We start from the raw sequence: 23,319 nt of genomic DNA on the forward strand, positions 1-23,319 counted from the left end.
ATTCAGACAGCTGCTAAACTAATACAAGACAATGATTATCATGTTTTTCATTATCTTATTTTCATCATTTGTTATTACATGATGCATTTGGAGGGTGACAGGACACATGTTACTTCAACTGTCCAGTGTAATTTTTTACAATTAACAATAATATTCAGATTTTTTGTAACTGCTAAAAACGGTGGTCCGATTTTTTGATTAAATAGATCTCTTTTTAAATATAAAGACATTGCCTTGTGAGTTATTATTCTCATTTTCCCTAATTTCGCCCTAAGAGGCATAGATACATACTGGAAGATACACACCAACAGAATTATTAATGTTTTCTACATGTAGAGTGTACAGGGTTAGGGTGTCCCTGGAAAAAATATTTACAGTCGCAGTGCACTCTAATTACATGAATAATCTATTTTTATTCATGCATCATCTTTCTCCAAAACTGGTATTTAGAAAGTCTAATTTTTAAAACATTTGTCACTGATTTGTCATTGTTCTTTAGGTATTGATTGGGCTCCCAAAAGTGATCGTATAGTGACATGTGGGGCCGATCGTAACGCCTACGTGTGGTCTCAGAAGGAAGGAGTTTGGAAACCCACACTGGTCATCCTCAGGATCAACCGGGCAGCCACCTTCGTCAAGTGGTCTCCGCTGGAGAACAAGTTTGCAGTTGGCAGTGGAGCTCGACTCATCTCTGTCTGTTACTTTGAGTCTGAGAATGACTGGTGAGACAGAAACAACAGTGTTAAACGTTTCATATACCATAAATGTGTTTAATATTGTGGTAAATTTGACTAGCACACGCCTCCTGTTGAGTCTTAAAAAGTCTGAGAAGCTAAGGAATTTGATTGTATTTCTCCAGTTCAATTTCACAACTTTCTTTGATCAATATTTTATGCTGAATCTAGGTTTCTTAAACTGGGTTACATTAATATGAAACATTTTTTTTCCTTTCTTCAATAAGAATAATGGTATCACAGATTACAAACAGGATTTTCCAGAATAAGTAGAATAAGCCTGTCCAGTTTTACCAGATCCGATATCTGAATGTTTATTTCTGATTGCCGTTTTACCTTTATCTTTGTGTTGTATACACTCATATTTGAGAACTTTTAAGAGTTCATCGACTGGTGAGGGATGCAATACTTTCTTCCATTCTTTATGCTTTGTATATCTATCTAGGGAGCTGGAATTTATTGCTTAACTGTTCAAATGATTATATGACGTAGTTTGTTGTGGCTGGATGTTGACCAATTACTAATTGCACAGACATAGAACGGGACACACTTACTGGTAGCTTCTGAAAAAGATATAAAAGCCTTGGAAGCATGTGAACTTTCTAGACAGTCTAGAAGAGATAAGGGGATAGCTGTTCATCGCTTCAGATGTTTCTTTTTCCAATCGCAGTGCCGTAGTTCACCTCATGAAGGTTTAAAAGTGACAGGAGCTTGAATTAATGATGTTTTTAGGCCATTTGAACCCAGTCTTTAAAGGTTTGTGATAGTTTGCCCCCTATATCCACAGCTAGTTTTTTCTATATTGACATCTAGAAATGTAGCTTTATTTTAAAATGATCTCTTTTAGGCCAGAAATTGTTTCAGGACCAGGCAAGCATAACAACACCTCATCAGCGTAAATTGATGGTTACCAGCCCACCTTGGAGTCTGTTTTTAAACAGCTGATCCAACTTGGTCCAGATGCCAAAACAAAGCAATAGGATATCCGCCACACTGACGAATTACGCGCCAACTTCATCATTGTGTTGTTTGAATGATTTATAGAACCTGATGTAAATTTTTTGCACTTAAATTTTAGGAATATTATAAAACCTACAAAATAATTGAGTCGAGAAAAGAATGAAGTTCAAATTGGAAATGTTTAGGAACCCTGTGAATAACACTAAACTGTGAAATGTTACATTTTAGGTGCAATAACAATGATGTTCCAGTATTTACTAAGGTTGTTCTGCAGTGTTCCCTCCTCATTCATTGCTGTTTGCTTCTCGTGTGGGTCAGGTGGGTGAGCAAACACATAAAGAAACCAATCCGCTCCACCATCCTCAGTCTAGATTGGCATCCCAACAATGTCCTCCTGGCTGCTGGCTCATGTGACTTCAAATGCAGGTACAATTTCTGTATATTAACAAAGTGCTGAATAATTACATAGTTTTAACTTTTTTCTTAATCTATCAAACCGTTGTTCTTTTTTTAAATTATGTTTTTCCTCTTTACTCCCTTTTTTCTTCTCCCTCTCGGGCCTCCAGGGTGTTCTCAGCCTACATTAAGGAGGTAGAAGAAAAACCAGGCCCCACTCCTTGGGGCAGCAAAATGCCATTCGGGGCCGTGCTAGCAGAATTTGGGGGAGCGGGTCAGTATTTATGTCCTCTTTCATTCAGAGATTCAGTTGTTTCTTGAACTAAAACACATTTAACTTGCTTTTATGTGTTTTTACACCGCAGGTGGAGGGGGATGGGTCCACTCCGTCTCTTTTTCAGCCTCCGGGAACCGTCTGGCTTGGGTCAGCCATGACAGCACTGTCACTGTGGTAGACAGCTCTAAGACTGCCAGGTATGTTGGTTTTTACACATAGAGGGATCTGGCTTTTTCCCTCTCAAAATATTTATATTAATTATTTTATAAATTTGTTTAGAAATCTTAAATAAATCATGTCATAAAGGTTATAGAAATCTGAAAGTATAGCTGTTTTGCCATCTGCCGGATAGAATCATTCGGTTTTTTTAATAATGTCACATAATAAAAAATCCCACGAGTAACTGAAAATGTTAGTGTGTGTAGGTCTGTCTTTGTGAGCCGTAGAAACGATGTTTAAAAGCTTGTAGAACGGCTTCCTTGGTTCTTACCGTGTCATTGAAACTTTGCGCTCTATGACCTTTTATTCATGAGACACAACAGAGATGATGTTTTATAAAGGGATCCTACGCAGTCATCAAGTATGCAATTTGAGTTTAACGTTTTTGAGGACTGTATATGTAAAAATGTTTCGCTTACAGACTTTTTTCTTACTTTGTCATCTGATGTTATAAAGTGATTCTTACATTGATTTGTGTGTCATTTACATCTTTAAACTTTCATTTGAAAAGTCCCAACTTCAGATTTAGTTTGGTTTTGCACAGCCCTACGAAGTCCATACTTTTGTCTTTTGAGATACCTTTTCTTGCCGTACATCTTTTTTTTTTTCAGTTCTTATTTTTTGAATGTAACCATGTTTTGTTAAAAAACATAACTTTAAAAAATGATTTTAAGTAGGAAAAACCAAATAATACAGAAGGAATAAAATAGTTTTAAACATTTTTTATTCAGCACTACTTTCACTGATAGAACAGACCTTTTTAGAAAATATTTTTAAACAAATGCTGTTAAATTTATAGGTTTATCGCACCTGTAACAGTGTGGCAGATATTCTTGCAATGAATCATAGACATTGTGTTACATTAGTGTATCCTGGACGTACACATAAAAGTTTAGCATTGAAACATAGCAGTCAAATTACAGGAAACATAACACACATGGCTCAAAAAACTTTAAGCCACATCAGATCTCAGTTGGAAAAAAAATCATGCTGGGTGTCCATGCTGATATGGAATGGATTATGTGTTGGGAACAAATGGATGCCACATCATTTGATGAAAATCAAAATGATCAACCCACAGAGGACTAAATCCAAAGTCACTGAGAAATGTATGTGGAAAACTGATGCTGCAGACTGGTCCAATTTGCTGAAATGTCATCCTCCAGGAACTGCATGCATTCTCTTTCCACATGAAGCTGGGTGTTATCATGCACCAGGAACCTAGGCCCCACTGCACAGCGAATGGTCTGACAATGGGTCTAAGGATTTGATCCTAATAGATAATGGCAGTCAGGGTGCCATTGTTTAGGCCACCCTCTTGAAGTCTGTTTCTAATGGCTTGGTCAGAGACATTCATACCAGTAGCCCCCTGGAGGTAACTTTGTAGGGCTCTAGCAAAACTACTGCAAATCAGTAAAAGAAAACGAGGAGGAAAAATGTCTGTCTTTTCTTTGTTAAATCCTAATCGGCCCTTGTTCCGCAGCTGTTTACTTCTTTCACTGTCGCCACGCTCCTTCTCGCCTGGTATTGAATGTGCTGCACGTTTGAGAGTTTTTCTAATGGTGGTGCTGGAAGTGAATGATCAATACAATTTGGAGCATTTAGAGAAATGAATCTTAAAGTAAATTAGGTGCAAACGTGTTTATTATATTTTAGATGTCTCGCATAAAACAACTTGAACCAGATATATTTCATAAATCAGCCACCATTACTCGAGATAATGCAATAAAAAAAAAAAAATTTGACTGCATGACTAATATTAAATCATCAAAACATTTGTTTTTTCAAAAACACTTACTATTACAAAAAAAAAAGATACTGGCCACTGTCCAGCATACAGACAATGTGGTGAATCTACTGCAGATTCATGTAGGCTAGCACTTGTCATTAGAGGTGTGATGCCTCAGAGAGTAAAACGTAGCTACGAAAACATAAAGTTCAGTAATAAGAACAGAGGTGTCCTTTGTTTTTTGTTGGCAGCACCTCCCACATTATTGTTTTTAACAGAATAAATCTGATGTAGGTAAATTTGTGTGCTTAGTCCCTCACAGCTGAAGACAGAGTTCCTGCCTCTTCTCAGCGTCATTTTTGTTTCAGAGAACAGTCTAGTAGCCGCGGTGAGTTTAACACAAACATACCAATTTTAACCAACCAGACATCAACCGTGTTGTTAAAATCCGTTGTTTGCGTCTTCAGGGCCACGACTGTTGCCCAATGCTCTTCCGTTGCGACGATGGCGGAGCGCTGACATTTGTGTCGAAGCTGGACCTCCCCAAACAGAGCATCCAGAGGAACATGTCCGCCATGGAACGCTTCAGGAACATGGACAAGAGAGCCACCACCGAGGACCGCAACACAACCCTGGACACACTGCACCAGAACAGCATCACGTAGGTCTTCCACCAAACACAGACACAGCTATTAGGGTTCTAATCAAATGCAGAGCAGTACATTCAAGGTTTATTGATGATGTTACTGACTGAGCACTTTTTTTCTTTTCCAAATGGACTCGAGTCAAACTGGGAGAGATGTGAGGCAGAAAATCCGAAAAATCTAAATTCTCCTAAATTCAGCAGAATGTGTAGTAGGGGTGGGCATTTATCGTCTTGTTTATGGTGGAAAATGTCTTATCATAGCCTACAGAACCCAGTTCTGTTTAAGTGTCTAAACTTCCAACAGCATTTACTGAGCAGACTTCTCCTCTAACCCGTCTTCACACTTTTGTTTCTTTTTATAGCCAAGTGTCTATCTATGAGGGAGACAAAAGGGATTGTCGCAGGTTCTGCACCACGGGCATTGATGGAGCAATGACCATTTGGGACTTTAAGGTAAAAATATTCACATATTTAATGAAGGTCGTTTTTTTCCTCCCTCATATCTACCAGCATTGACCTCTTCCTGTGTTTTTCCCTTTTCAGAGTCTAGAAGCTTCTATCCAAGGTCTCCGCATCATGTGAATAAATCTTTTGAATGAATGAAAAGTCGCTGCAGCCTCACTTCTCCTTCTCTTCTTCCCCAGTCCTCAGCCCTCCTCTTCTCTCTTTCAGCCCCTCCACTTGTGTGCCGCAGCCAGCAAAAAGTACATAACTGACCACCTTATCGAGTGTCTCCTGAAGCACTGATCAGACCATTAAAACACTCTTGTGGGCGTGTCCTTTACATGCTCACAAACACACACGCTACACACTGAGCTAATGTGTGAGATTGCTGATTTATTATTTTTTTTGTTTGCTTTTAAATGAAGGTTAACCGGGTGTAAAAGTGGGAAGGTCTTCTGACACGTATTAAACATGATGTGAAATGTGTTTTTATGTTCTCTAACCTCCAAAAGATGAACACTAAAACGTGTGTTTTATCCCAAAAAAAAAAAAAAAAAAATCCAGGCTGTATTTCACCTCACTCCAATCTGAACACGATCTTCTATACAGGTGTTGAGAAATGCGATTGTTGATCCACACTGAAGGATGGTAAATATATTCTTCAGCAGGTGAAACTATTGTTTAGATTAAAGACCAGGGGTTATTAATATTCTAAACACATGTTGACGGTTGTCTATTGAAAACCTGTAGAGGATCTGACGTTGGAGGGAGGGAAGCAGTTGTTGAAACTTTGTGCAGCGTCATGGCTGGCCAGCACTAGACTCTGTAACTACCACACTAAAACCACACGTGATGGAGGATTTCTATGTAACTGACCATGAGGTAGACACGAAATAAAGATGAGGAACATTTACACTACAAAACTAATCTGTCTGTCCTCTTTATTTGTGTACATTTTCTGAGACGTAGGTGGCTAGCAGGTACTTTTGTTTCATTATCTTACTTGAAGGTACAAGAAATACTAGTATAATTCTTATTAAAACTTGCATTCAATTTCTGTGAAAATCATTAATTATATTTCCTACTCTACAGTCATTCATGAAATACTTTAAACTCACCAGGAGTCATAAATGGACCCTGACTTCTGAGTGGTTATTCTACACAGCAACTCAACCACAGACCAATCACCTTGTCGATAGCAGTGTTAGTCCCCACCCACTAACTGATGGATAAGGCTTAAAGTTAAGCTAAATTATCAAGTTAATTTTGTTTTATATAAATTATACATTTTAAAATATTTGGATAAATTTGGGGTTTTATTGTAATTTTAACTTTATTTCAATTGTGACGTATGTTATTCAGTGAACTGAATCTAACATATGACCCTAATAAGAATCTAAATCTTTTTAAAAAACCCAGTTTGTTATTATATCTGTTGTTCAAATATGTTCTATTTATCAATCTATTTGTTAGAGCACTAATACATGTTGCTATCATGATACAAAGCAATCTGTGTTTTTTATAAATGTTTTAAAATATTCAGCAAATTAAAATATACTTGAGATTTGACCATTTTTATGATCGCCATAATTTATCAAAATGTCGAACTACTTGTACGCTGATTCACAATTGTTTAGTTTATTGTTACTAAATGGAAAAAGGTCAGGAGAAAATTGGCATCAGCTGGGTAAGAAATGGCGGAGGGACAAACTGACCCGATGTGGTACGGGACTGGGGCCGCAGTGAGCATCCTCCGTTGGTTAAAACAAGAAGATTTCTGATGCTTTTTGGCATCTCCATTAAATAGGGAGCGAGCGCCCCCTTGTGTTGGGCACAGAGTAAGCGCTGTAAAAGCACAGCTGAAAGCAGATGTTTAAACTAACTATAACCTAATTTTTCTCGTTTTCTGACATAAAATCAGATCAAATGTTACCTGTTTTAGGTCAGTTTGTGTTTTCCAAATATTTTCTATTTAGCAAATGCCAGAAAAATCATTTTTTTTTGTTTTTAGAATGTACTACTTTCTTTAGAATCTGACATTTACACCCATTCCCTCAATATCCACCAGCAATCCATTTAAACTATATAACCTGGGTTAAGCTATCTGGCTTTTCTTTAAAAAAATCTTACAACAGTTTGCTGGAGTTTTGGCCCATTGCTCCTGGCAGAACTGGTGCAACAGAGTCCGATATGTAGGCCGCCTTGCTCACTCTTTTTAGGTCTGCACAAAAACGTTTCTGAGACTAAGATTTGTTTTCTTGTAATTAATTTTATGGTATATTTCAAGTGGTCATGGTCCACTTAAAAAAACTATTTGCACCCAAACTTTACCTTCACAGCCAATATCTTGAGATGTTGCATTAATATTTTTACATAAGGTTCTTTCCTTGTGATACCATCTATTTTGGGAAGTTCATCAATCCCACCTGCACCAAAACAGCCAAAAAACATGAAGATGCCACCATCATACTTAACAGTTGGGTTTGCCTTCTCAGGTTTGTGAACTTCTCCTTTTTTCCTCTTAAAGTAAGAATGGTCATTATGGTAAAACACTTCAAATTTGTAACATCACACCACAGGCAAAAAAAATTTGTCCTTTGTACTGGATGCAGGCTCGAGCCCCGGCCCGTTGACATTTACTGCATGTCTTCCCCCTTCTCTCCATCCTATTTCCTATCAACTCACTTTCCAAAAAATTGAAAAATTAAGGCCATTAGTGCCTAAACAAACACAAATTAGTCCTAACACATTACTTGGGCCAAAAAAATGTCGACGGGTTTCCTGAATGAAATGCGTTGACCCATGCATTGCCTTTGACCCCAACCCCAAACCGCTTTAGGTCATTGGACTGAATAAGGAAAAAGTCATTGTGACACTAAATCAATCTTAACCCTGTTTTTTTTTTATTGGTCTGATGTGATACTTTAATGTTTTAAAGCCTTTTGATGGTTTGGATTATTTGTAACTTACATCAGAATATTACATCACACCAATAATAAAACATTTTGAATACAGAAATGTGGGCTTAATGTTAATACCTGCTTAAAGGTTATTTTAAACATTTTTAAATATGAATCTCATTTTGAACCCTTGAATCAGTCTAAATGTAGCTTGACCACAGAAACAAATGTGCTTCAATAAAGACTTTTATTTCCTTGAGTTTTTAATTGTATTTTTATTTTAAAATAATAAAAACGCAGCTTCATACAGGTGGAAAAACAAAGTTCTTGGGTGTCTGAATGAATTTAAAGTAGGTCAAAATGTGCAGAAGCACCCTCTTTGTTGATATGACCCTATGCTTGCTTCTTTTCTTCTATATTTTAGTCCTTCTCCTTTTCAAGTTCTTTCTTTATGCAGAGGTGCCCACACGTCCGTCCCCTTTTCTTCAGCGGTTCATGCTGTTTTGCCTTTCTTTTCACTCTGCACCTCCTTGTTTTGGTGTAAAATTTTATTGTTTTCATGCTCCTCCCTCTACTTTTTACTTTTGGCCTTTCACATTCACCCTTTCACCTTAAAAAAAAAAGGTTTAATCCCATTAAACTTGCATTTTCCTTCCTAACGCTACACCCAGAAACTCAAACTGCAAACTTCCTGCATGTCTGAGTTTGACTGCACCCTCCTCCACTTCCCCCTCAGAACTTCTCCACCCCTCTTTTCAGCTACAGCTCTGCTCTTCCTGAGCTTACTCTGTTGTTAGCGTTCGCGTTGACTGGCCAGAGTCCGCGAGCTGAGCACCCTCTGCTTCTCTCTGCCTGTTTTTACCCCCTCTCTCCCATCTCTGCAGCCCCATTCATCTACGTCCTACCCTCTGGGTAAGTAGCTCATGATTATTTTTCCAGTTCACTGAACATGTCATGCTCACACACCCATATGCACATTTTGTAAGGACAGCAAAGAAAAATAAGTGTACTCAGAGAAATTACATTTGTTTATTATGTAACATTATCTTTATGCTATTGTTTGTAAAGAAAGAGACCACATTTTGAGTTGTTTTATTACTTTTTTCCTACTTTTCCACTCAGACTGTAGAGTATAGTTTGCGTTAGGGATGTGTACTACCCTTGACCTGCATAGTTCCTTACATTCCTCTGAAAGTCTGGATTTCATTAAAACAACCTGATTGAGATAAGTTTCCTATCCCAGACTATAAATCTGGGTTAGTGTGTTTTTTATGTCCCGGTTTGGAACATCAGATGGTGTAATGTTACAAATATCCCTGTTAATTATAAATTTTTTTGTCCCCGTCCTTTGCTTCCTCTTTTAAACGAGTATATTGTCACTTCTGTTTTTCTGTTAATCTCTCAGCCCACAAGCCCCTGGTTCCTCTCCCCACTTCCTGATCTGATTCTGACATCTGATTGGCCATGGCATACCATAGCTTCCTTCTGGAACCAATTAGCTGTCATGCATGGAACAAAGATCGGACCCGTAAGTCTGTATTAAAAACTTTAAACTTCTAAATTGTCTCATCTTTGAGCAGTTTAAACCCAATGGTACATCTTCCTCTGACTGAAGTTTCATGGTACCATCAGCCAAGGCTTGTGATTGGCTCCCAAGTGGGAGAAGGTATTTCCTGTTTCCTGCAGCAGCGAGGGTGGTGCTGGGGAACTTCTGAGAGGCTTTTGTGCATCGTTAGCTAGAGGAAACTAAAGCCTTATTTGGCTATTTTGATCCGTACTTTGGTTTCTGAGCAAAGCGGATGCAAAAGACATCTGTGATTGAGTCATACTCTGACACGTTTAGTTTTCAAACACCTTCACACACTCAATTCTATAGCACAAAATGAACCATAAAATTGAGTCATCTGGAAAAATGTAGCACTGATATTGCTGTTCTTAAACAATCTTCTGGCTCATCTGCACACTAGAACATGTGGGGTTTGCCACAGTTTATAGAAAAAGACACTGCTGTTCTTACAAACTTTCTAAAGACACTGTGTATGCTGCCCCCAGGAAGAGACGTGGTGTGATTCTCCAGTTTTTTATGTTATAGGCATCCAGTTAGCTGGTCCATTTTATTTCACTGAACATCCTCTCTTTGTTTGTGTTTTTGCATGTTTATGTTTATGCCTTTGGCAGACACTTTTATCAAAGCAACTTACAAATAAATATATGCATAAGAATGAAGTTAATATCAAAGCTAACAACAAGCTACTTGGGAGGAAGACGACTAGTCAGGGTCTGTCAGAGCTGACAGTGTAAAAATGGAGTGCAGTCATAAAGACGTGCAGAAAAAGAGAGAGTGCAGTAGATGGGGTAGAGAAGTACAGGGTAGGTCCCAGGGTAGGATATGCTCTCTGAAGAGATGGGTCTTCAAGAGTGTCTTGAAGATTATGGTGACAGGTAGTGCTCGATAGATCATTCCACCATCATCGAACAAGATGTGAAAAGAGTCTGGATTGTCTTGAACGTGGTGTAGTCACTGCTTGTCGACAATCCTTTGACAACCGGAGCAACCGAGGAATGACATAGGCCTTTGTGAGAACATTCACTGCGAGCCGTTCCATTCAATTTGTAGGCTAACATCAGTTACTTGAATTTGATGCAGGCGGCTAAGGGTAGCCAGTGGAGCTCAATGAACAGAAAGGTGATGTGTGCTCTTTTAGGCTGATTGAAGACAGCAAAAGGTTTCTTCCGTTAACAGGAAGAAACCTCCAGCAGAACCTCAATCAGTGTGTGCGGCCATCTGTCACAACCGACCGGGGTTTGAGAGGCCGGGCACACACACAAAAAATAATACAGAATACTTTCTGTGTTAAAGAAAAGTAAATGGTTAATGGCAGTAGCAGCTCTTTTAGTGGATTCATCTGAGAGAAACACAGCTAAGCAGATAAGCTCTAAGCCAGTTTTCAAGTCTATCGGATTGAAGAGATCACATACAGTTAGTTGCAGTAAAAATACTGAAAGACAGGGCCAAGTCTAGCATCTGTAGAAGGAGAACATGATGTTGCTGTAGCGAGATGTAGCTTCTGTAAAGAAAAAAAACACAAAGTTGAAAGTTGAAATAACAGTAAATATTGCAAAATTGAAGATTAGTAGGAGAAAGCAGAGTGGCACATCTTTAACAAAGAGTACGCAGATATTTTGGTTCATATTCACATCCATGATGTGAATCTCCCATTCCATCCACATCTCAAAGATGCTGTACTGAATTAAGATCTGATCGCTCTGAAGTACATTAAACTCATTGTCATGCTTAAGAAACCAGTTCAAAATGATTTGAGCTTTGTGAAAAGGGTCATTGTACTGCTGGAGGTAGTCATAAGAAGATGGGTACAGTTATGGTCATAAAGGGATGGAAACTGGCCAACACCAATAGTCAAGTAGGCTGTAGCATTTAAGCAATTCTCAATTGAAACTAATAGCGACAAAGTTTACCAGGAGGATATACCCATACCATTATACCTTTGCCACAATGAACCATTATTACATGACAGGATGGATCCATGCTTTCAGTTTGTTTACACCAAATTCTGACTCTACCATTTGAATGTCGCAGCTGACTCACTGGAGCAGGCAATATTTTATTGTACATTTTTGGGGAGTTTGTGTGAACTGGAGCCTCAGCTTCGTGTTTTAACCCAACAGGAGTAGCTCCTCCATCTGCTTTGGCCCATCTGCTTCAAAGTTTGACGCGTTGTGCCTTCAGAAATTGTGTTTTGCAGGGCTGCACAATATTAGGAATACAAACATCATAATATTGTAGACTATTGTGATGACATTATTAACTGCATCTAAATCAACTCTTCTCTTTTTTCCCCTTCATCTTGAGTGTTCCTATCATTCTCTGTTAGCATTAGCATATGAGTCAAACCTATAGCAGTTGTGGGGTGCAGGGGCAGGAAGGTCAATTCAATGGTCCAAATGAAGAAATATGCTATGAGCCTAACAATATGATTTATAGTTCAGTTCAGTATTTACCGTACCTACTGAGCTATTGTTTCCTTTCCATCATCTGGAACCAACCTGACCACCCTCCATAAGACCTTTGACATAGCCAAGACATTTTATACACACAAATGCTGCTCAGTGGACATTTTCTCTTTTTTGGACTATTTTCTGTGAACCTACGAGATTGTTGTTTGTGGAAAAACTCTGTAGATCAGCAGTTTCTGAAGAACTCGGTCCAGCCCATCTGGCACCAAGAACCATACCACTTTCAGTATCACTTACATTTCTTCCCTGGTTTGATGCTTAGTTTGATCTTCAGCAAGTCATTTTTACCATATTTAAATTCTAAATTGCCATGAGTTACTGCCATGAGATTGGCCAATTATCTAATTGCGTTTACAATCAATTGAACAGGTGCACCCAGTAAGGGGGCCAGAGAGTGCATGTTGTTGTAGACTTTTAAATGCTTTGTTTTGTGTTTCAGAGATTGCCCTGTGCCCCAATAACCATGAGGTCCACGTCTTTAAGAAAGATGGGACCAAGTGGACCAAAATCCATGAGCTGAAGGAGCACAACGGTCAGGTAACAGGTGAGAGGATTTACTTTGCTCATGTATTAAACAAAATCTTTCAAAAACATCCTTACAGGTTAATTTGGGACGTTTTTATTTTGTCTTACCATAAAACGTTTTCATACAAGGTATTTAGTTCATCAATGTGGGTAGGTGTAAATGTTTCTCATCCTTTAAGTTTTTTTAAGGAGACTTTGGTTTTGGAGCAGGGGCTCCTTTCTTGGTCAGCACCCTCTTAACCTAAGTTGATATTAAACTGTTTTCAGTGTAGACAGTGACACTGGTGTTCCAGCAGCTTCCAACTTATTATAGGTCTAAATCTTGGTGATTTATGAGTTGTCTTTGAACATCTTAACCAGTTGTATTTCCTCTGAGGGCGAGACTTTGGCTTGTACGATTGATACAACAGAACAATGATCCCGAACACACATCAAAATGGATAAAGCAGGTTAACATTGACCTTGTGAAATGACCCTGACTTTAACCCAGAGAAATTGGACTGCGCTTTAAGTTGGGAATCTACCAAACAAATTAAATAAACTCTACCATTTCTGCCAAGAACAGTGGTCAAATATCCAGCTAGAATAATAGCAAAAGCTTGTGAATATCTACAAAAAGTGTGGTCAATGATCAATAAATTCAAGCTTGGGCACCGATTGCCTGAAAAGAGAGAGGTTCAAGTACATCATTAACATCCCAAAACCAGTATGACATTCCTACTGGTGATGACATGTTACCCTCTGACCAGAACTGTACGGCTTATAATAATATTGCGAGTGCAGAATGTAAAAAGTTTATTTTCCCTGAAGGCATTGACTGGGCTCCGGACAGTAACCGCATTGTCACTTGCGGAGCTGACCGCAATGCTTACGTGTGGACCCTGAAAGAGGGAACATGGAAGCCCACCTTGGTCATCCTGAGGATCAACCGGGCCGCTCGCTGTGTGAAGTGGTCACCAAAGGAGAACAAGTTTGCCGTTGGCAGCGGCTCTCGGCTCATCTCCATCTGCTACTTTGAACAGGAAAATGACTGGTGAGGTTGCATGGAATTTATATGTATTCATTTGAATAATAGAAGTTAGTAGAATATAGTACTAAGTGTTTCTACATGCAGGTGGGTGTGCAAGCACATCAAGAAGCCGATCCGTTCTACAATCCTGAGTTTGGACTGGCATCCTAATAACGTCCTGTTGGCTGCTGGATCCTGTGACTTCAAATGCAGGTATTTGCCTCTTCCACTTTTCCTTATGACTCTATAAGTCAAGTTTAAAATGACCTAAACAAAGTTTGAAAATGTAAATGTAGCAGGGAAGTCCCAATCAAGATGTTTTTGTCCCTGGTACCAATCAGAGCTGTTTAAGATTACTCATTTCTCTTCATGAGACTGTCATACAACAACAGAGTGTCTGAGGCTTCTTCAGATCTGCTGTAAGACAGATCGCTACAGGAGATCCTTCCTGCCCATAGCCATCGGGATCTTTGAAGAAACCTTTATAATATGAGCTATAGCAACATTAAAATTTCCCTTTGGGATTAATAAAGTATTTTTGAATTGAATTTGCAAATACCTCTTTCCCAATCCTTTGATAAAGATAATAAAATCAGATCCACATAGAGGTTTGAAAATTCAGTAGTTGTAAAGTGCAGTAAAATATGTTATTGTTCATCGCTATTACATATGGTCTACATTAGTATTGTGATTGCATCCCACTTAACTCAGCAATGATGTTTAGGAAGCTGCAGCCTCTCCTGTTTTTCCTAAACAGATAGTTTGCTGCAATCAGAATTTCTGCAGGATGGCCATAACTTGTTTTGTGTTATAATTTCTTTTTAAAGAAGTATCTGAAGAGGTGAAGACTCCAGCAACACTTCATGTACATGGAAGAAACTTTATTAGCAGACCAAACACATATTCGCACATGCACAGGCTGACCAATCAGCATGCAAGGAGATGGTGCTTGCTGACTGCTCTAACCAAAGCCAATATAGGCTCTGGGTTGAACCACTTTAAATTTAAAAGGAAACTCATCTTACACATCTAAACATAATTTATTTTCAAACTTGCACAAGAAAATGCAGACAAGATAAAATTACACACAGCAATCACAGGAACTCAAAAGATAAAGCCTGAAATAGATAACAGTGTTTTTACGGAGCCCGCGAGGGGACATGGGGGAATTTCTTTTTTTTGCGTTCGCTCGCAAAAGTTGTTAATCACCTTGAGAAAGCTGTGCATTTTGGAACAGCAGCACATTTGACAAACTGTTCACTAAACAAACAGCACTGATATGGCTTTGATATGGTTTATTTGTCATATGCAGGTTGACATGCAGTCAACAATACGATTAAATGCTTAGGGTAAGACGAACCGTTCAAATCACTATAAAAACAAAAGCACTAATGGCGTGCAATAAAAAAGTACACATCATGCAGCAGCAAAAAGCAAATAAAGTGTCACAGATGTGGTTTCATGCAGTATTATTGTCCAGAGTTCAGCAGTTTGACAGCATGTGGATAAAAACTGTCTTTAAGTCTGATTGAAGATCATTTTATTTAAGGCCGATTTCAAAATAAAACTCAATAAATCTCAAAAACGGGTGTAGTGTTTGTTCCATTTTTGCAGTTATCTGGTTTGGAAACTATCCCACAAAGTATTGCGAGATAACGAAAAGACTATTGTGTGGGAACGCAAAAAGTATTGCGAGCGAACGCGTGGGGACGCAAAATACTTTTGCGTTCTGACTCAAGTCTTTGCGTTATCTCGCAATACTTTGTGGGAGACCCGTTTTTGAGATTTATTGAGTTTTATTTTGAAATCGGCCTTAAATTAAAAGGGTCTTCAACGGTTCGTCTTACCCTAAGCATTTAATCGCATTGTTGACTGCATGTTAACCTGCATATGACAAATAAACCATATCAAAGCCAGTTTGTTTAGTGAGCAGTTTGTCATCTGTGCTGCTGTTCCAAAATGCACAGCTTTCTCAAGGTGATTAACTATTGCGAGCAAACGCAAAAGTATTGCGTGGGGACGCAAAAGAAATAAAATTCCCCCCCATGTCCCCTCGCGGGCTCCGTACCTTATGTTTTGATCCAGCTGGAGATATTTTCAAGCATTGCAGTTTGCTGAATCGCTAGGCTAATGCTAGCATGTTAACTGTTCTTATTATAACTCTCTAATTTTTAGGCTTGTAAAACGTGTCAGCCTTATTTATCGTGTGCTACGGAGCCCGGGAACTGACATGGGAAAAAAAAAAATATATATATATATATATATATATATATATACAGGGGTTGGACAATGAAACTGAAACACCTGGTTTTAGACCACAATAATTTATTAGTATGGTGTAGGGCCTCCTTTTGCGGCCAATACAGCGTCAATTCGTCTTGGGAATGACATATACAAGTCCTGCACAGTGGTCAGAGGGATTTTAAGCCATTCTTCTTGCAGGATAGTGGCCAGGTCACTACGTAATACTGGTGGAAGAAAACGTTTCCTGACTCGCTCCTCCAAAACACCCCAAAGTGGCTCAATAATATTTAGATCTGGTGACTGTGGAGGCCATGGGAGATGTTCAACTTCACTTTCATGTTCATCAAACCAATCTTTCACCAGTCTTGCTGTGTGTATTGGTGCATTGTCATCCATTGGATGCACATGGTCCTCAAGAATGGTTCGGTAGTCCTTGGCAGTGTACTTGGCAAGTATTGGGCCAAGGGAATGCCATGATATGGCAGCCCAAACCATCACTGATCCACCCCCATGCTTCACTCTGGGCATGCAACAGTCTGGGTGGTACGCTTCTTTGGGGCTTCTCCACACCGTAACTCTCCCGGATGTGGGGAAAACAGTAAAGGTGGACTCATCAGAGAACAATACATGTTTCACAATGTCCACAGCCCAAGATTTGCGCTCCTTGCACCATTGAAACCGACGTTTGGCATTGGCATGAGTGACCAAAGGTTTGGATATAGCAGCCCGGCCGTGTATATTGACCCTGTGGAGCTCCCGACGGACAGTTCTGGTGGAAACAGGAGAGTTGAGGTGCACATTTAATTCTGCCGTTATTTGGGCAGCTGTGGTTTTATGTTTTTTGGATACAATCCGGATTATCATCCGAACATCCCTTTCAGACAGCTTCCTCTTGCGTCCACAGTTAATCCTGTTGGATGTGGTTCGTCCTTCTTGGTGGTATGCTGACATTACCCTGCATTTCAATATTTTGAGCAAAACTGTGCTCTTACCCTGCTAATTGAACCTTCACACTCTGCTCTTACTGGTGCAATGTGCAATCAGTGAAGACTGGCTACCAGGCTGGTCCAATTTAGCCATGAAACCTCCCACACTAAAATGACAGGTGTTTCAGTTTCATTGTCCAACCCCTGTAGTCTCATTAGAATCAGATTTGCCAGAAAAATTTCACCAGGAAGAATTCGCCTGTAAATGTGTTGACCTTGTGATGACTCATGCCAAAGCAATCATTACTAGATCGAGTCAAGCGGCTTATAATGCATCTTAACATTGGTTGCCACCTACCAAACAAAATCCAAAAACAGCCGAGCGGCTTTTAGTCAATCAAATTACGCTCATTTGATCACGTTACTGTTAAAGGGCAGTTTCACCTCATTTTTCATTCCCTTGAGCATCTTTAATCTGCTCCAACTCAAGAACTACAGTACGTAGACACTTCAAACCTGGTCTAGATTATTCTACACTAATAGCAGAATCATATAAACACAATTTGGGATTTTGGAAAGCTTTATTTGATTTGTGAAATTTTAATAAAAGGCCATATCAGTGCTTTTCTTCCATTTCCACCATCTGAGAACTGGTCCTGCTCCAAAACTTGCTCCAAAACCTGCTGTTTAACTGTTTCCCGAATTGAAAGCTAACTCTTGGATATTTTTTGGTAGGTGGCATCCAATGTTAAGATGCATTATCAGCTTGACTCGATCTAGCACTGATTGCTTTGGCATGAGTCACCACAAGGTCAACACGTTTGCAGGTTTGTGGCACACCGCCACCGCACGTCTGCACACATTCACATTTACACATCCACTGTACACTGAGCTCCGTAACGTATGAGTTACACATCTGCAACACAGGTCACTTGATGCCTACTTCGCAGGAACTAATCCGTAGTTCGTGGGCACAATTTGTATTTTGTGGGAACGAATTAGTATTTCGTGAGGACAAATTAGTATTTTGTGGGAACGAATTAGTATTTTGTGCGCACGCTATATATTTTTTTCCCACATGTACGTTCCCGGGTGCCGTAATGTGCGGACAAAACATACAAAAAATAATGACCTACTAGAATGACCTTTATAGCTCATTGTTCAAAGCATCATAGAATTTAATGACTAGTGTTTCAGCTGCTCTCTCTGTCTACTAAGTTGGCATTCACTATGCATGTACCTGATATAAACACATAGTAGTAGGCCAATAACAGTTATCTGGGGTTTGTTTTAACTAAATACAAATACACTTATTCTAACATACATTAATTTGCGTGGCGGTCGGGGACAGTGCCTCTGGACTGGCAGACTGGGGTGGTGGTCCCCCTTCATAAGAAGGGTGACCGGAGGGTGTGTTCCAACTACAGGGGGATCACACTCCTCAGCCTCCCTGGTAAGGCCTACGCCAGGGTATTGGAGAGGAGAGTCCGGCCGATAATCGAACCTCGGCTTCAGGAGAAGTGTGGTTTTTGTCCCGGCCGTGGAACACTGGACCAGCTCTATACCCTCTACAGGGTACTCGAGGGTTCATGGGAGTTTGCCCAACCGGTCCACATGTGTTTTGTGGACCTGGAGAAAGCATTTGACTGTGTCCCTCGTGATGCCCTGTGGGGGGTGCTCCAGGAGTATGGAATCGGGGGCCCTTTACTAGGGGCCATCCGGTCTCTGTACGAGCGGAGCAGGAGTTTGGTCCGCATTGCCGGCACTAAGTCGCACCTGTTCCCGGTGCATGTTGAACTCCGGCAGGGCTGCCCTTTGTCATCGGACCTATTCATAACTTTTATGGACAGGATTTCTAGGCGCAGCCAAGGGCCGGAGGGGGTCTGGTTTGGGGACCAGTGGATTTCGTCTCTTCTTTTTGCGGATGACGTGGTCCTGCTGGCCCCCTCTAGCCAAGACCTACAGCATGCGCTGTGGCGGTTCGCAGCCGAGTGTGAAGCGGCTGGGATGAAGATCAACTCCTCCAAGTCCGAGGCCATGGTTCTCGACCGGAAAAGAGTAGCTTGTCCTCTTCAGGTTGGAGGGGAGTTCCTGCCTCAAGTGGAGGAGTTTAAGTATCTTGGGGTCTTGTTCATGAGTGAGGGAAGAATGGAGCGGGAGATCGACAGACGGATCGTGCCGCTGCCGCAATAATGGGGGCGCTGTGCCGGTCCATTGTGGTGAAGAGAGAGCTGAGCCGAAAAGCGAAGCTCTCGATTTACTGGTCGGTCTACGTTCCTACCCTCACCTATGGCCATGAACTTTGGGTCATGACCGAAAGAACGAGATCACGGATACAAGCGGCTGAAATGAGCTTCCTCTGTAGGGTGGCCGGGCACTCCCTTAGAGATAGGGTGAGTAGCTCGACCATCCGGGAGGGGCTCAGAGTAGAGCCGCTGTTCCTCCATTTTGACAGGAGCCAGTTGAGGTGGCTCGGGCATCTATACCGGATGCCTCCTGGATGCCTTCCTCGGGAGGTGTTCCAGGTACGTCCCACCGGGAGGAGGCCCAGGGAACGGCCCAGGACACGCTAGAGGGACTCTGTGTCTCGGCTGGCCTGGGAACACCTTGGGCTCCCCCCGGAGGAGCTGGAGGAGGTGTCTGGGAGAGGGACGTCTGGGCGTCTCTGCTGAGTCTGCTGCCCCCGTGACCTGGTCCCGGATAAAGCGGAAGACGACGAGTACGAGTACATTGATTTGGACTCTGATGCATGGAATTGTATCAGAACATCTCTGAAAGCTAATCACAGCATATAGCTTGAGCTATGACACAATTTCTTTGTTTTCTAAAGTTTTCTGAATGTTTTCCTGAGCATTTTATTAAATAGGATTACATGAAGTGCTTATGAACACTCAATCCTTTGCCACTGTAGATACAGTGCCTTGCGAAAGTATTCGGCCCCCTTGAACTTTTCAACCTCTTGCCACATTTCAGGCTTCAAACATAAAGATATAGAATTCAAATTTTTTGTCAAGAATCAACAACAAGTGGGACACAATCGTGAAGTGGAATGAAATTTATTGGATGTGTCAAACAAATGAAAAACTGACAAGTGGGGCATGCAATATTATTGATGTACATTTAAAGAATCAGGGAGAAGATTTCATGGATTTTAATTCCCACTAGTATAACTACTCAAATAATGGTTGATTTCTAAATTTTTTTCTAAAAAGATTTTAGTTTGAGTGTATGGTACTGTAAAAATAGACAATTTTTAAGGCTTTTTTTACCAGGAGTGCCAGTATATGTGGAGGACACTGTAGATATTAATGAGAGCAATGCAACTTGTCTACTGTGCAGGGTGTTCTCAGCTTACATCAAAGAAGTGGAGGAGAAGCCTGGCCCGACTCCTTGGGGCAGCAAGATGCCGTTTGGGGAGGTTCTGTTTGAGTCTGGAGGTTCTGAAGCTGGAGCTCCGACATCAGGAGGAGGTGGCGGCTGGGTGCACAGCGTGTGCTTTTCGCACTCTGGCAACCGTTTGGCCTGGACGTCCCATGACTCCACAGTGTCTGTGGCTGACGGAGGGAAGACGGGCACGTAAGAGAGGGCAGGGCAGCATACATAGGGTGGTTGCACCTGTTTTAGTATTAGACTTGAAATGTTTCTCATGACTTTTACAGGGTGGCCAGTCTGAGCTCTGTGACTCTTCCACTCCTGTGTGTTACCTTCATCACCGAGAACAGCTTAGTTGCAGCTGTGAGTATTCAACACAACACATAAATAGCACTTAAATAAGAGTTAACATGGGCCTCTCGGTTTTTTCTCTGATTAATGATCTCCTTGCCCGGCCTGTCAGTTAAGGTGGACAGCCATATCTTGCTAGGTTTCCAGGGGATGGATTGACCAGTGCTCTATGTGACAATTATAGCTTGGGATATTGTTTTATTTCCTACCCATGCTATGAACTTCTTATCTTTATCCTTGGCCTGTCTACGGTGCTCCTTGGTCTTCACTAATCAGTTTGTTCACTAATGTTCTCTAAACAAAACTGTTTACTAATTATGTGACTTCTAAAGGCAATTGGTTGCTTTAGATTTCTCCAGGCTTTTAATCTTTCCGCAAGGTATCACAGTAAAGGGGGCTTTACTTACAGTATATTGTTAGCCTCATAGCATAATTGAAAAAGTCATATTTTGGCTTACAGTTACAACAGCAATAAAAAAATATGATGTACTTCCTGAACAATTTGTTTTTCTTGTTTTCTGAAGATGTTCAAATATGACTTAGGCAACTATGGTATGAGGCTAAAGATATGCACAAAAACTGTATAAACTTGTATAAAATATTACAAACTATGTATGCTTTTCCTTCCACTTCAAAATTATGCACTACTCTGTGTTGCTTGATCAAATAAAATCCCAGTTAAATACATTTGTGCTTTGTGGCTTTAACTTGACCAAATGAGAAAAAGCAAAGAGAGGCGAATACATTTGGTATTTTATTAACTCAGTTACTTAATGATAGCAATTACAAAGAAATGTATTTTTATTAAGTAATTACTTGTTTTTTCACATTTCAGACATTGCAATTTGTGACAAGTTTATTTGCCATAACACAGATAATAAACACAAAATGATTGCTTGGTTCATTGCATTACTGGGTGGATGTAGCTGTAATAAATAGTACAGTAAACTTAAACAAAACATGGGGGAAGATAACGCAAAGAAAACATCTGGCCTCTGCTGTATGCAAGAAAATGAAAAATGTTTGAAAAAACAGTTTTTGTTTGGGACTATACGTTTTTATTATTCTCTCAGCCCAGCAAAGATTGGTTGATATTTTTTGTCTTTTGAAGCAGAAGCAGATGATTGTTTAAAAGAAAACAAACGACCCAAACTACTCCAAAGACTTGCAAAAACTTTTTTCAACAACTAAAGGCAGTTTTACAATTTTGCTTGTAGTGTCTGTAGTTCTTCATGCTTAATCTGCTCCAAATAATCAGTATGTGACAATATAACAAACAGTATCTGCTCATGTATCTGTTTGCTTCAGTGACTTGCATTCTTCTGTTTCTTCAGGGTCATGACTGTTACCCGGTGCTCTTTGTGTATGATGGTGCCAAAGCCAGCCTGACATTTGGTGGCAAGTTGGATGTTCCCAAGCAGGCAGCCTCAAAGGGCATCAGTGCCAGGGAACGTTTCCAGAACCTGGACCGTCGAGCTTCTGAGACCCAAAGCACAGAGACGGATCTCAACACTCTCCATAAGAACAGCATCAGGTCAGGAAATATGAGTGTCCAGAGTCTGAAAGGGTGGAAAACCTGGAGGGTGTTTAATAAGCTAGTGTGATCTGTGTGATGGGGAAACAAGAAACAGTTTTGCTCAAAGTAAAACATGGAGTTCCTAATTAAATTTGCTCTATCTCAACATCTAATTTATGAAGCAATTAGCTCTAATGATGCACCAATGCAACCATGGGTGTGCATGCAAAATATGTGCATACTTATAGTTAATCAGCCAGAGAATGAAGGGTTGCTTTAAATGGTGTTTCCTTTTCAGTTATAAATGAAGATAAGACAAAAAAAGTATTATTTGCAGATCTAAATTTTCAGTTGTTCAAAAACTCTTCGACTTGACTTCAGACTGTGATCACATCATGTTTCAGTGTGCCGACTTTGACTTTTTTCAACCTCCATTTCAGCCAAATCTTGGTGCTGGAGGGAGGAAGAAACCAGTGCACCAAGTTCTGCACCACTGGCATGGATGGAGGGATGGGCATCTGGGATGTCAAGGTAGGCCACATATAAGCCTCAGCCATATTGTCAGATTTCATTTCTAATCAATTGACACATTTACATTCTCATCAATATCTTTCCAGAGTCTGGAGTCTGCTATGAAGGATTTGAAGATAGTGTGAGTTGAACTATACATCTCCCCACCAAAGCTCCTGGAGACATGAAGAAATCTGCTTCTGCATTACAAAAAGCTTTTTTGGCTGTATTTTAATCAAGTATTTCTTTATACATGTAGTGAAACAATCAGCTCTGTTCAGTGTCTGTGCCTCTGGGGCTTTTTGCTGGCTCATTTGATTTGTTGCTGTATAAGAGGCCTGACCTCAGGTCTCTCAAATGGTACCTAATGAGTTCAATTAGTATTTTTAAAAGAGCTCAGTGTGAGCTGAATGCTTAAAGCAGATTTTAGATGTATTAACCACAGAAAAAGGCTGCAGTGCCAATATTAAAAGCTTATGCTGGTCATAACATGCATTTAATAAATGATTGCTGCTGAAGTGCTAAA

At 40.2% G+C, this 23,319-nt stretch overlaps 2 protein-coding genes across 4 annotated transcripts in view; both read left to right on the forward strand.

Annotated features, from left to right (window-relative positions):
- The window catches only part of arpc1a (actin related protein 2/3 complex, subunit 1A), an 8,093-nt gene extending 1,765 nt beyond the window's left edge, over positions 1-6,328 (forward strand). For 2 of the 3 annotated variants that reach the window (XM_047364884.1, XM_047364885.1), the window contains exons 4-12: positions 500-722; positions 2,013-2,120; positions 2,261-2,364; positions 2,456-2,564; positions 4,628-4,703; positions 4,783-4,976; positions 5,324-5,414; positions 5,505-5,526; positions 5,606-6,328. In XM_047364884.1, coding sequence (XP_047220840.1) covers positions 500-722; positions 2,013-2,120; positions 2,261-2,364; positions 2,456-2,564; positions 4,628-4,703; positions 4,783-4,976; positions 5,324-5,414; positions 5,505-5,526; positions 5,606-5,673 — 995 coding nt within the window. In that variant the 3' untranslated portion in view covers positions 5,674-6,328. Of the gene's footprint in view, positions 1-499; positions 723-2,012; positions 2,121-2,260; positions 2,365-2,455; positions 2,565-4,627; positions 4,704-4,782; positions 4,977-5,323; positions 5,415-5,504 lie in introns of all 3 variants that reach the window. The other variant, XM_047364886.1, reaches the window with a different exon arrangement.
- Positions 6,329-9,048: 2,720 nt separating this feature from the next.
- arpc1b (actin related protein 2/3 complex, subunit 1B) lies at positions 9,049-23,319 on the forward strand. Its single transcript, XM_047364887.1, has 10 exons — positions 9,049-9,217; positions 9,711-9,833; positions 12,780-12,884; positions 13,676-13,898; positions 13,980-14,087; positions 20,384-20,620; positions 20,704-20,779; positions 22,102-22,301; positions 22,724-22,814; positions 22,901-23,319. Exons 2-10 carry the CDS (start codon positions 9,770-9,772, stop codon positions 22,937-22,939), a joined length of 1,143 nt encoding a protein of 380 aa, XP_047220843.1. The 5' UTR covers positions 9,049-9,217; positions 9,711-9,769; the 3' UTR covers positions 22,940-23,319.

Source organism: Girardinichthys multiradiatus, chromosome 5 (genome assembly GCF_021462225.1).
Source record: "Girardinichthys multiradiatus isolate DD_20200921_A chromosome 5, DD_fGirMul_XY1, whole genome shotgun sequence".
In the NCBI taxonomy this organism is placed as follows: domain Eukaryota; kingdom Metazoa; phylum Chordata; class Actinopteri; order Cyprinodontiformes; family Goodeidae; genus Girardinichthys; species Girardinichthys multiradiatus.

Excerpts from the sequence above, each read along its gene's own strand:
- arpc1b (XM_047364887.1), top strand. The coding sequence starts at position 9,770 with ATGGCATACCATAGCTTCCTTCTGGAACCAATTAGCTGTCATGCATGG. Across the intron at positions 20,621-20,703 it reads GACGGAGGGAAGACGGGCAC|GGTGGCCAGTCTGAGCTCTG; the intron begins GTAAGAGAGGGC and ends TGACTTTTACAG. Across the intron at positions 22,815-22,900 it reads TGGGCATCTGGGATGTCAAG|AGTCTGGAGTCTGCTATGAA; the intron begins GTAGGCCACATA and ends ATATCTTTCCAG.